The 14,007-nt window shown below is 34.4% G+C and overlaps 1 protein-coding gene and 1 long non-coding RNA gene across 9 annotated transcripts in view; one reads left to right on the top strand and one right to left on the bottom strand.

Moving 5' to 3' along the window:
- LOC111054142 overlaps positions 1–14,007 on the bottom strand; it is a 75,559-nt gene that overhangs the window by 20,790 nt on the left and 40,762 nt on the right. For all 8 annotated transcript variants that reach the window (XM_039441545.1, XM_039441541.1, XM_039441543.1 and 5 more), the window contains 2 exons: positions 3,057–3,161; positions 1,264–1,444 (listed from right to left, as the gene is read on the bottom strand). In XM_039441545.1, the coding sequence (XP_039297479.1) occupies positions 1,264–1,444; positions 3,057–3,161 (286 nt within the window). The remainder of the gene's footprint in view (positions 1–1,263; positions 1,445–3,056; positions 3,162–14,007) is intronic.
- Positions 1–14,007, top strand: part of LOC120354419 — a 39,387-nt gene that overhangs the window by 21,434 nt on the left and 3,946 nt on the right. The window lies entirely within an intron of this gene.

The following is a 14,007-nucleotide window of genomic DNA, read 5'->3' as shown; positions in this document are numbered from 1 at the left end:
TTAAATTTAGAGAAGAAAATATAGGTTTGAATTGCAGAAGCACAATATAAATATTACGGTATACAGCTTTAACATGGCACAAGACAAAATTTAAAACTTCAAGAATGATACAGTATGAGCAATATCTTAGATGATGAATATAAGAAAAATATAAACATCTCACTAAAATCGGTAAGAGGAGTAGATGAGTTGATCAGCGGCATCCCTGCCGGTTTCAAATAACCACATATTTAAAGTTCGTTTGTAAATGTTAAGGCTAAGGGGTTCTATTTGCTTCATGTGGGCGGGTATACTTCTATAAAGAATGTGGCATATGTAATGACTATTGAGTCTGTTACAATCGCTAACTAATCTGGGTTGTAAAATTCCAATTATATTCATATTTCGTGTTTGATAGGGATGGATAAGAGAGTTAAATATTGCATTTTTATTACTTTAAGTGATTTTATGTATAGCTGTCGCACATCAATGACCTGAAATTCTTGATGGATCAGTTCTGTCGCATAGCGACTATCCTGGTTCAAGCAAGTCTTTTGATTGCTCGCTGTGAAATTCCGACAGCTTTCAAAGTGAACGAGGATGCTCCAACCCAGGCCAGGATTCCATAATTTATAATTGATTGAACATAGCCGAAGTGATATGCTAAATTGCTAAAGGTCGTTTGTGCACCTAATGAAGGACATATCAGCATTCATGATGTATTGCTATAAATTTCAGTAGTTCATGTGAGTGGTGTGAGTGATTTAGTGGTGTTTTGGTGGTGGAATTTATTGATGTTGAGGTTTTTTTTCAAAAAAATGTGATAATTTATTGATCTATACGGACTGCAATTGATACACTTGTGAAAAATCGTAAATAAATAAATTTATTTGAAATTCTATTATTCATATGAAACACAGTATCGTAATTTATTCCAGAACCATTTAGAAATTCTTTTTCGAAGCCGTTGCATGCAGAGGCTTTTATTATAATATAGGTTGAACATTATAACACGTGTTCATGAACCAATAAAATCAAATCAAGGATCTTACAGAAACAAATTTACCGTTAGAGGGATCGTTGAATTGAAATCAGTTATTCGATCTTCCGATCACCTACTATTCCTCCAATAGAAACAAACAAATCCATCACATAATAATAATAATAATAATAATAATAATAATAATAATAATAATAATAATAATAATAATAATAATAATATAATAATAATAATAATAATATTTTCAAACTAACAATCAACATTCCAACTTTTTACATGTTTACCTTTAAAATAGTTTCAGCTTTTTGTGTTTGCCCTTTCCATTCGTTAGATGCGTAACCAATTATGTCCAGTTTAGGCCCAATATTCTCAATTACTATTTCAGAGTCTGGTGAAGATATAGCACTAACACTAGCACTGCTAAAACCTTCCGACATGGCTACAGCACTTTCACAGCTAACAGACCTGAAAAATAAATATTTATTAGTGTTGATAAAATAGAGGTTGAAGATATTTTATTAAGGAAATAATTGTTCAATTTATCGATAAAAACATTGTGTATAAAGGCAGTTTCTGAAGCTGAATTATGATTATTTTTGTCATTATTTATTTATACTTCATAAATAGTTATTATGATAAATGAATACTTTATTTAAAACTTCACACTTTATGAAAAGCTTCAAGAATCCCCCTATTTGATTGGCTTAATATTTATTATGGAGGCAACTTAGGTTGTTCAAGGTTACTACTTGTATGAAAATACTGTATACATTAAAATTGCTATGATCGTAAACTTACAATTACAATACTGTACTTATTTGAACCTCAATAAATGTTTTTTAGATTGATTATTTATTACCACTACTACATTCGAAAAATAGAATATTTATCAACTATAAAGGCAACTACTACCTTGAACACAACTACGATTCAAACCAATCAAAAAAGTGTTCGATATCATCCATTAGAGCTCTTCAAGCATCCTTGAATAAGATAACAGTTCCCCTTTACAGCTTATCATTCTCAAATCACTGCCATGTAAGATAGGATGAATCTTATTTTCAGAGATAACCACGAATCAATAGTGTTTAAACGAATTTAACGGCTTTCTTGAGATTGGTTCGACTTTGAACTAATAATTTATTGATGAATTAAGGCTGTTGCGAGCGGCTAAAACTTTTTACTGTTGATATTTTCAGAGTTTTTCAATTTGTAAACTATGAAATTATCAAAATGAAAATAAAAAAAAAATGAAAAAATTTTTCTTGTTATTTATTTTTTGAGATATAAACGCCTAAAGTTTTTAAATTTTTGGGAAAGATAATTTCAAATTCGGTGAGAGATATTCATGAAATTTTGAGGGTAAATTCTTTGTGGTACAGTTGATTGAATAAAAAAAACTACTCTAAATATATATTTTTGAGAAAGTTATTCCATTTTTAAAAAATGACTAAAAATAGCTCATGTTGATTTATTAACTAATTATCATAAAAAATTCCTGAAAGAACTTATTTTCTTTGATAACGTATACAAATCAAAAAACTAACAGTAACAAAGTTTTCAAGCCTTAATATAAATTAATAATTAAAAGAAACAAGGAAAATATGAAAATTGGCAAGAGAAAAAATGGGTTACAACGCTTGTATGCTGGCCAAGTTGGTATATACACAAAGAATTCTGGTGTTTACATAGACTATAACAGCATATTTATATCGATATTTTTGTATTTCTATGGTTCCTAATATTCAATATTTTTGTTTTTCACATAAAGATAAGTGTGATGATGTCTTAGGATTAGCTTCAAGCTCTAGATAACAAGCGGAGAAATACTGTACTTTAATTTTTCCTCTGTAATTTCGTTTATCAATCTGAAAGCATGACTGAGTTTTTCAATTTTATTCTCAAAGTTTACCATGAAAAAGTCACATTCCACTGAATTATTTGAAGACTAAATAAATAAACTAGGAATATTTTATACTCAAATATAAAAAAATTATAAGGATAACTTGTAAAACGTTTTTATGACGCACCTACATTTCTTTTATGAATAGATGAATGAGTGAATTTGAGGACTTACCTTTGAATATTAGTCTCTGACTCAGTATCAAGGTTGCAAGCCTCTGAAAAGACTTGGGAAGACCCCATGCTATCACATGGCTTACTGAAGACACCACTCGATACTCTGCAACGATCAAAACAGTGTCAATAATGTGAAAAACTTTCATAGAATAAAAAAAGACCACTTTATTTAATGGCTTGACGAAATTTGCACAGTAATGTCCTCTATCACGAATAGATAGATGGAAGATAATCCTTTTAAACAAAAAATATTTATTACTTTTTTTTATTCAAGACTAGCAGGAAACCCGTGCTTCGCAAGGGTACATTTTAAAACTTGACGTTATGAAATCTTGATGAATTGAAAATAGGCCTATTAATAATCATTGGTTAATTAAGTATCTATATGCAAAATTACAAGTTAATCAGTCCAGTAGTTCAGACGTGATGATGCGTCAAACATAATTTTCCTATCCCGTACGTGTATAAGCCAGTTCTTTCCTTAATTATATTATAGATATAAGAAGAAATATTGGATGAGCAATGGTGAATCCAAACTGAATTGGATTCAAATCCAATTTCAATCCAATTGGATTCAAATTGTTCACCCAATTTGGGTGATAAATTGGATTGGATTCAAATCCAAATTCAATTTGATTCAAATTGGATTCAATCCAAACTGAATTGTTATACACATCAAACAATATATATGAGTGATAGAAAGATATTCCAATTAAAATAAAAAGTTAAGCAGTGGGTATAAATGAATTGAAGTAACTGTCACTAACTCTTTAAAATGAATTATTTTATCAACATTGATCCGCTCGCGCCATGTGGAGTCACACTACCGCTTGTACGGCGGAAATTTTTTCCCATTCATTTTCAAGGTTTATTCATTCTTGTGTAAGTGATTTCTAATGCCACTGATTACAAATACTAGCCAATAGTACCGGGTGACCCAGAATAACGGGAACTTTTAAAAACGCCATAAAACAAAAGTGAGAAGGGCGAAAAAGATTTTATTTAAACTAATGTAAAGTTCAAGACTTGCCATTTGAGAATTATTAATAACATCTATCACTTTCAGATAATTACTCTATTAAGATGGCTTTCTCCTGCACGAATACATTCTTGAAATCTGTGTTGAGATTCCTGAACGATTGCTGCAACATTACAGCTGGGATATATTGTTAATTCCATTCTGAATTGTCCGTTATAACTCAACCACAGTTATTGGTCAAGTTGTAAAGACTTGATTTTGAGATAACTCCACAAACAGAAAATTGCAGGTGGACAGATCTGCCATGGGACCAGGAAACGCAACCTAATCATGAGATTACACGGTTACCTCACTCCTACAGTTGCCATTAACTGCCGTGCAGTGTGGATTTCGCTTACAATTTGATCAATAATTTTGAATTAATTAAAAATTAAAACAAATTCAAAATGAAATCCGCGATATCCCAGATGAGATATTGCAGCGATCAATGAGGAATCGTCAACACAGATTTGAACAATGTATTCGTTCAGGAGGAAGTCATTTAAATGAAGTAATTGTCAAAAAGTTGTAGATGTTATTAATAAATAATTCTTAAATGGCAAGCCTTGAACTTCACATTAGTTTAAATAAAATCTTATTCATTTTTGCCCTTCCCACTTTTGTTTTATGGCGTTTTTAAAAGTTCCCGTTATTCTGGGTCACCCGGTATAAGTTATTATACGGATATAATCTAATTTCATATATCATACAGCTTATAGCTTATTATGACCTATAATAGGCAAGACAAAATTTAAAAAAATATATAATATCTACGTAGTTCGTCCAATGTAAATGGGATTAGACTATAATGGTTCAGCATTATTCTACCATTATTAGGCTATATCATTATATATAGTTATTATAATAGGGCTTGATGTGGATATACAGCATAGAAATAAATTGTGGATAGATGAACTGGAGAAAAATGAGTGGTGTTCTTCGTGATAAGAGAGTGATTTTTCAAATGAAGGGAAAAGTGTATAGATCAGTTGTGAGGCCAGCTATGCTGTATGGAACAGAAACATGGCCCATTTCAAAGAAACAGGAACGAAAGATGGAAGTGACTGAGATAAGGATGTTAAGATGGATGTGTGGGGTTACAAGAAGAGATAAAATAAGAAATGAATTGATCAGAGGCACTGTAAAAGTTGGACCACTGGGAAAGAAAATGCAGGAGACAAGGATGAGGTGGTATGGGCATGTACAGCGACGGGAGGAGGATTATGTTGGACGAATAGTGCAGGATTTGGTTTTGGATGGTGTGAGAGGACGAGGTAGACCTAAGATGAGGTGGGGAGATAGAATAGCGGCTGACTTGCGGGAGAGTGGTTGGAGGAGAGAGGAAGCATTGGATAGGGCTTTGTGGAGAGGCAGACTAAGAGGAAGGAATGCTGATCCCATTTAAATGGGATAAGGCACAGCCGAAGAAGAAGAAGAAGAAGAAGAAGAAGAAGAAGAAGAAGAAGAAGAAGAAGAAGAAGAATAGGCTATATCATTATATATTATGGCATACAAGTCCAGGCAATGAATGCTCAAAAAGGGGTATAGAGGGAAATGTTTGGAAGACAATTTTTGACCACAGTTCTATTAAGGGTAGTAAGGAGGTAAACATATCAAAAGTCCCCACCCCTACACCCTGTGCTAAGGGGGTGGGGGTAGTTTAAAGGTACCATGTTTTGGTTTCTCGCATAAAACTCAAAAACTATCTATCCTAAGGACTTGACTGTCATATAACACATTAAAGCTTACATAATTTCCTACAATATTCATTTCACAACATTCTTTATATCTCCTCTGGTTTTCGAGATATCGGCTCTTGAAAGTGTAACATGTTCGAAAAATACACGTTTGTCACCATTTTTTTTTCTATTTTTGCTCTTATAACTTTTTGAAAATCGTTGGGAAAAATCCATGTTGATTATGAGCTTATAGAGAATTAAATTCTCTTCAATTTAATGCATACTTTCACACTTTTACGAATTTCTCTACATCTTTTGCAGCAGCTTTAGTGTTGAGTGTGATATCTCCATTTTTGCAACAATAGACCAATTGACAAAGGAATTTGGAGGGGATTTTTTAAACAAAATTTTTGACTTTGCAGCTTTGTTGAGACTAGTTAGGAGAACATATCAAAAGTCCCCATTCCTAACTCAACTCTTGTGCTAAGGGGATGAGGGTGGATTAAAAGTTCATTTCAGCCCCTATATTGAAGCTGTAATAACAATGAGAGGAAAATTTGGACTAGGGAAATAATACATCATTTCAAAGAGAATTCAATGCTCTACGAACCTACGGTAAGCATTAGTTTTCATGATACATTGTTGGAGAGTTATAAGCCCTTAAAGAGGAAAACATTGGATAAAAACCTGTTATTTTAACAATTACACACCTTCAAGAGCGAATATCTCGGGAACTGTTGGGAATACCACAAAATTTCATTCAACATAAAGTGTAGAGAATTTATCATGCTTCATTTTTGAATAGTTAGTTATGTCGGTTGAACGCATTCATCTCAAGATATGAGCGTGGAAGTAAAACGCTGTAAAATGCAACTTTTAAACCACCCTCATCCCCTTAGCACATGAGTTAGGAATGGGGAATTTTGATATGTTCTCCACCTAACTAGTCTCAACAAAGCTGCAAAGTCAAAATTTTTGTTTAAAACATTCCCTCCAAATTCCTTTGTCAATTGGTCTATTGTTGCAAAAATGAAGATTTCACACTCAACACTAAAGCTGCTGCAAAAAGTGTAGAGAAATTCGTAAAAGTGTGAAAGTATGCATTAAATTGAAGAGAATTTAATTCTCTATAAGCTCATAATCAACATGGATTTTTCCCAACGATTTTCAAAAAGTTATAAGAGCAAGAATAGAAAAAAAATTGGGACAATTGTGTATTTTTCGAAAATGTTACACTTTCAAGAGCCGATATCTCGAAAACCAGAGGAGATATAAAGAATGTTGTGAAATGAATATTGTAGGAAATTATGTAAGCTTTAATGTGTTATATGACAGTCAAGTCCTTAGGATAGATAGTTTTTGAGTTTTATGCGAGAAACCAAAACATGGTACCTTTAAACTACCCCCACCCCCTTAGCACAGGGTGTAGGGGTGGGGACTTTTGATATGTTTACCTCCTTACTACCCTTAATAGAACTGATCAAAAATTGTCTTCCCAACTTTTCCCTCTATAACCTTTCCTTGACTGGGCTATACATATATACATAAAATACTGATTCTCATTTTTTTGTGAATGATATTGTCATCTTCACTTGCTTGTGCCCCTTGATTTGAGAAACATATGATTATATCGACACATGATCATAGTCCAACTAATAATATTTGGTCTATTACACTGTAATTTTTTTATCAAAGATGTAATTTGATACAGTAATTGATTTATGACAGTACTATTATTATGCATGCCATTACTCTACATAGTTAACATTATAGTCCAATATAATGTATCTAATTTTAGCTCATCCAAATGAAAATATCGAAAAAGAAGAATATTAATGTCCAAAAAAATAATTTTATTTTGTTGCTGATAACGAATTCGTACCCTCAAAATTAATCCTTACGCATCTGATACTTAGTTATTAGACAAACAAACCGAACTTATCCAAGTTAATCTTGAATAGAATAGAATGGAATAGAATCTTCATTGCAGCAATATCTGAGGTCTTCAGATACAATACAAGTGTCAAATGTTTTGAACAACATGATACAAAATACAAATATATTACATCAGTAAGTTACACTATCAGTACCCTATGATAATATGTCACCTGATTTTCATCTTATAACCGAATATTCCTAGCTAATGTATAACAATCTTCAATCTTGTTTAAAGGGTTAGCTGCTAAGAAGCGTTTCATATGATTTTTAAAAGTTCCATTCTCCATATTTCTAAGATCTTCAGGAAGTGAATTAAACAATTTTATTGATAAAAATAGAAATGTTTTTGTGTACTAGAATAGGTATACCAATAAGTATTCAAATTACCCCTATTTCTAGTGTTATGGCTATGAACTACCCCCTGCTCCACAAACTTCTTTAAATTCTCCTTAACATAAATAAGGCTCTGTTGAACAAATATTGAAGGTAAAGTCAATATTCCCAGAATTTTAAAATGCTCATCACACTGTGCTCGCTTAGAAAGCCCACAAATCAGTCTGATAGCCTTTCTCTGTATTCTAAAAAGTCTACCACTGTAAGCTCTGGAACCCCAAAGTATGATGCCATATGACAATAATGAGAATTGATGTGAGCGTAATAAATCATTTTTAAAACATCCAAACTGACATATGACCTCAGTTTTCCAATTAAGAAGACTCTCTTATTCAGCTTGATAGCGACTATGTCAATATGCTGGGACCAACTAAGGCAAGTGTCAAGTGTGAAGCCCAGAAACTTTGCCTCTTTATCCTCATTCATAGTCAGTCTTCTATCATAACTGATAGTCAAGTTCTGAACTTCATCAGAGTTTACACATTATAAATTTGAATCACAACAGCTCTCTATCGAATCAGCCAAGTCATGGGAAGCTTGACTCAATGAAACTACTGTGGACAAGCTCGGAAAAACACACAGATCATCCGCAAACAAATAGCTTTTGGCTGGAGGGTTTACAATTGTTGGTAGATCATTTATGTAGATGATGAACAAAATAGGTCCTAAATAGACCCCTGAGGCACGCCATGGAAGACAGGTAGATACTGTGACTCAGATTCCTCAAAAACAACCTTCTGGAATCGATCCCCCAAATAAGATTCTACCAGTCTCAAAGATCTTTCCTGGAAGCCATAAAATGCAAGCTTATCTAGCAACAATTTGTGCGATACAGTGTCAAATGCTTTTGGTCAAACAATTTGGTCTGGGTAAATTTCTTGTTCTCTAAAGAATTCATACAATCTCTGTATAGATCAATTCCAGCTCTAACCGTATTTCTCCCAGTCCTATATCCAAACTGAGAATTGTTGAAAAGATTGTTTCTTTCGAAGTAATCCACGATTTGATCATTTAGACCCTTTTCAAATACTTTTGAAACAGTAGTGGTTATGTTAATAGGCCTAAAGTTATTATAATCTGATCTACAGCCTTTTTATATATGGGCAGAACTTTGTTCATCTTCATGCTTTGTGGAAAAAACACCTTCAAGGATTGAACTATCTAAGTGTGTAAGATGATCTATAATATAATCAAGACTGAGTTTAAGCATCCTAGGACTAATGTCATAAACGTCTGCACTATTACTCCCTTTCATTTTCTTGAGTATATTAATTATGTTATCTGTTTCAACTAATTCAAATTCAAATCTGGACGTGGGCGCACAGTAACCAGCTCTCAAAATGTCCATTGCACTACGACTGGAACTTTTACTTTTAACTTCAGCTACAATTTTATCTATGTTAATCATTGACTTGGATTTATTCAGTTTTTTAATTATACTCCAAATTGCCTTGCTCTTGTTTTTGGATTCAATAAATTTTTTGTCATTTTGTGTCTTCCTTAGAGTCACTAACATGTCTTTGAATTCCTTTTTTCTAATTTTATACAGAATCTTTATTTCATTATCAACAGTATTAAGATAAACATCATAGAGCAGATCACACAATGTGTCATATTCTTGATACTCATTAATTCAACACTGTCGATTCTGCCTGGCTTAGGAGCTGTTGTCTTTAATTTTACAGTCTTCAATGGAAATATCAAATCCACAATATTCTTAAGTTTACTCAGGAAAAAGGAGGTTTTTAGTTCTAGATTGCCATCTCTATATAGGTCCGTCCAATTTATTTTATGTAGCAAATTTTGAAAATGTTTAATACTGTCACTGTTTATGTGTCGAATAGTTTTGGTTTCTGTGCAATTGCTTCCTGAATGTTTTGAAAATAATCTTGTTCTAAATGTTAGAGCCCAATGATCTGAGTACCATGTCTTTTCAACCCCACATGTAAAAGAACCTTCACTGATGGTGATGATGATATTGTCAATACAGGTTCCCCCATTAGATGAATTAGGTCTGGTAATATTGTTATAACTCATCGTCAATCCAAAAGAAACAAATAAGTCCTTCAATTCCTTAATATTATTGTCATTGCTTATAAAATAATAATTGAAATCAGCGCATAAAATTATGTTATTGGCATATTTCAAGACATGTTCTAATAAACTACTTAGTCTATCCAGGAATATGTTAAAATTATTGTTTTCAGAGTTTGGTCTATATAAAGCTAATATAAAGCTAAAACTATTGTATTTGAATGCACTAAATGGATAGCTGTCGCCTCTAAAACCATCTCTATTGACATCTCATTTATGCTTTCCAGCCTTTCAAAATCTAGTCCATTTTTCACATAGATCAGGCACCCCCCCCCCCATGTTTCCTGGTGACCCTACAATAAGCATTCCCAATTAAAATGCCATCAATTCCATACAAGTCAACCTCCTCGGACTCCAACCATGTTTCAACTATACAAGCAATGTCCACATTTAAGTCCTTAAGTTGATATTCAACAGAGTCAAGCTTATTTCTGATGCTTTGAACGTTCCAATGGTAAATAATAGTATTAAAATGGTCGTAATTCTGTTCATTATAATATTTAACTTGATTACCTGAGTCAAGATAACTAGGTATAGCTGGGATGGAAGAAATAAGAGTGTAGTTGACTATTTCCCAGTGGACCGGGAATGGGGGAGAAATTTAACAAATGTTAAAGTGATACCAAGTGTGAGCATGGATGGCGACCACAGATTGCTTGTGGCACAGTGGAAATGCAACGAAATGGAAAGACCAAAACATCAGAAAAGACAATGTAGAATAAGGGAATGGAAGTTGAAGGACAGGGATAGAGCTGAAGAATACAGACGGTTGATAGCAATAGAAATGCCCAGGAGTGAGAATGGAGAAGTGGAGGAGGAGTGGATGCAATTCAAACGAGCTTTGGTAAATACAGCGGAGAAAGTATGTGGCAGGACATCCGGGAAAATTAAAGATAAGGAAACGGTATGGTGGAATGCACGTACGATTGAGGCTGTCAAAAATAAGAACACAGCCTGGAGAAAATGGTGGAGAACCAAGACAGAGGAGGACAGAGATGCATATAATAATGAAAAGAGAAAGTGTAAAAAAGTTATTGAAGAAGAAAAAGAAAATGCATGGGAAGGTTTTGTAAATAAATTGAGAGATGACGTGAAAGGAAATAGTAAAATGTTTTATAGGATAATGAAAAATAAGAAGAAGAAGAATGAGATGCCACAAAGAATGGAAGGAGAAGACGGGAGAATTGTAGAGAAGCCTGAGGAAATAAAACTGTTATGGGAAGAATATTTCAGGAAACTTCTAAATGGACAAGATGAAGACAACAACGAGGGAGAAATAGAGGAAGAAGGAAACATCCAGTGGGAGACAAACCAGGGTAATATCAGCTGGAAGGAAATGGAAGATGCAATTCAGAGAATGAGCAGTGGAAAGGCACCCGGACCTGATGAATTATCAGTCGACATGATTAGGGCAGCTGGACCGATTGGAATACAATGGTTTTACCGAGTTCTGAAATGCATCTGGAAAAACAAAGTAATCCCAGAGGACTGGAAGAAAGGAGAAATAATTCCCTTGTTTAAAAAAGGAAGTAAGAAGAATTGTGAAAATTATAGGGGAATCACCTTGATGAGCCACTGTGCGAAAATCTTCGAAAGAATATTACTAAACAGAATCACCCCAAAAATCGAGCTTGAACAAAGTGAGGAACAATATGGTTTACGACCAGGCCGCAGTACAGTAGATCTTATATTCTCCATAAGACAACTGATGGAAAAGAGCTGGGAATATAATAAGAAGATTGTGATGCTATTTATAGACATAGAGAAAGCGTATGATTCAGTGGTGGCAGGAAATGGAAAATTTTGGGATTGAGAAAGAACATATTGGCATAATAAAGGAGATGTATAGGGGATATAAGTGCAGAGTAAGAACACAAAGTGGTTGTACAGACGAGTTTGAAGTAAGGAATGGGCTAAAACAGGGAAGTATTCTATCACCAGCCTTGTTCAATGTAGTTATGGAAGGAATGAATAGACAAGTGAGAGAGGAAGTGGGAGAAAGGGATAAGAAAATGATATTTGCGGATGATATGATGATTTGGGGAGAAACAGTTGAGGATGTACAGATGCAGTTGGATGCTTGGAGCAGGGTTATGGAGAAATATGGTCTGAAAATAAGCAGGGAAAAGAGGGAAGTAATGGTTTTTGGAAGGGATGACAATTTTTCCGGAGATATCAGATTGAATGGAGAACCCCTGAAAAATGTTGGAAGTTTCAGGTACTTGGGCAGTGAAATTGCAGATGATGGGAGAATAAACCACGAGATAACTAGAAGATTACAAAAGGGGGGGAATTTCTACCAAACAGTGAAACATTTGATTTGGGATGGAAAAGTACCAGAAAAGGCAAAGATTATGATGTACAAGATGTATTACGTACCCATCATATTATACGGAGCCGAGACATGGACGATGACGGAAAGAGAGTGGAGTCGAATACAGGCAGGAGAAATGAGGTTCCTCAGGGCAATAAAGGGGAAGACACGAAGAGACAGAGTTAGAAATGAGGATATAAGAAGAGAATTGAACATGGGGAGTATAAGGGAAAAGGTTGAAAGTATGAGACTACGCTGGTTTGGGCACATGAAGAGAATGAGAGAGGATCGGCTGCCAAGGAGAATGGAGGAGATGAGGATTGAAGGGAGGAGACCAAGAGGACGACCGCGACGACGATGGACAGACTCAGTGGCCAAAGAAGTGGAGAAGAGAGGACACCGATGGCGACAGGTGGAGGACGAGCGATGGTGGGAGGACCGAACAAGATGGAGAGGCATTGTAAACACCCAGACCCGGCACTAGCTGGAACGGGACCCGGATATGTATGTATGTATGTACCTGAGTCAACAATAAAGGTACTCTATACATGGATTTCTATGTGCTTTGCTTCTTCTAGAAAAGACCTGGGCTTCGTAATGACTGGTATCTGGAGGACTGGATTTGAATTCAATCTCATCTCACAAACTCCACCTGTGATCAAACCTGACAAATTATTACAACTCTCAACACCAACAAATGAACAGTCATTGCTTGAAGAAGAAGCTGATTTGATTGACAAGACTGAGGCCACGTCATACGTCTGAATAGATCCTGATAGTAAATTCAATAACTCATTTGCAAGTCTTATTTTCCCATGCCTATTAAGATGCCTATTAAGTGTGAAATCTCGCCTGGTAGCTCCATATGCTTAACATACTCAGAGAAAACTCTTGGGAAATTGAACGAACAGCTTCATTAAAAGACTCTATACACTTGTTCACATGCGACCCCACTGCAAGATCATACCTGTATGGCATTGTTGAAAGAATCAACCCTAACTTATTGTTCCTCAGAGTACTAACTAGTTTACGGAGCTTCATTATACAATTATAAATGTCTATCTCCGAAGAGGTGTCATTAAAGCTATTTGTTCCCCCTATAAGAACAACAGTGTCATCTTGTTTCATTGTACCAAGCTCAAATGATGACAAAATACCATCCATGATATAATTAATCGGTGCGCTAGTAAAAATTAATGACTTGAACTTGAAGTTAGATGCTGACTTCCTATCCATCAACTCCCTTATGCCTTCCACATGGCTGTCACCCCACAGCCAAACACTTGAAGAGTCTTCAACAGGAATGTCATTTTCAGGAGAAACATTTTCAATCTGATAATTATTTCTATAAGTTCCTACTCCATTAAGAACTGAGCACATCATGGAACATGCATTAAGAAAACTGTTCAGTACTGACTTCCCAACATTAGTCTTCATATCTAATATCAAACGCCTATTTTTCTTCAAATCAGACTGTAAAGCAGAAATCCTATTGAGAAAGAGCCTTTTCTCT

Source organism: Nilaparvata lugens, chromosome X (assembly GCF_014356525.2).
Source record: "Nilaparvata lugens isolate BPH chromosome X, ASM1435652v1, whole genome shotgun sequence".
NCBI classification, from domain to species: Eukaryota; Metazoa; Arthropoda; class Insecta; order Hemiptera; family Delphacidae; genus Nilaparvata; species Nilaparvata lugens.
Note: the sequence above shows the minus strand (reverse complement) of the source record. Positions and strands in the feature narration are given on the sequence as shown.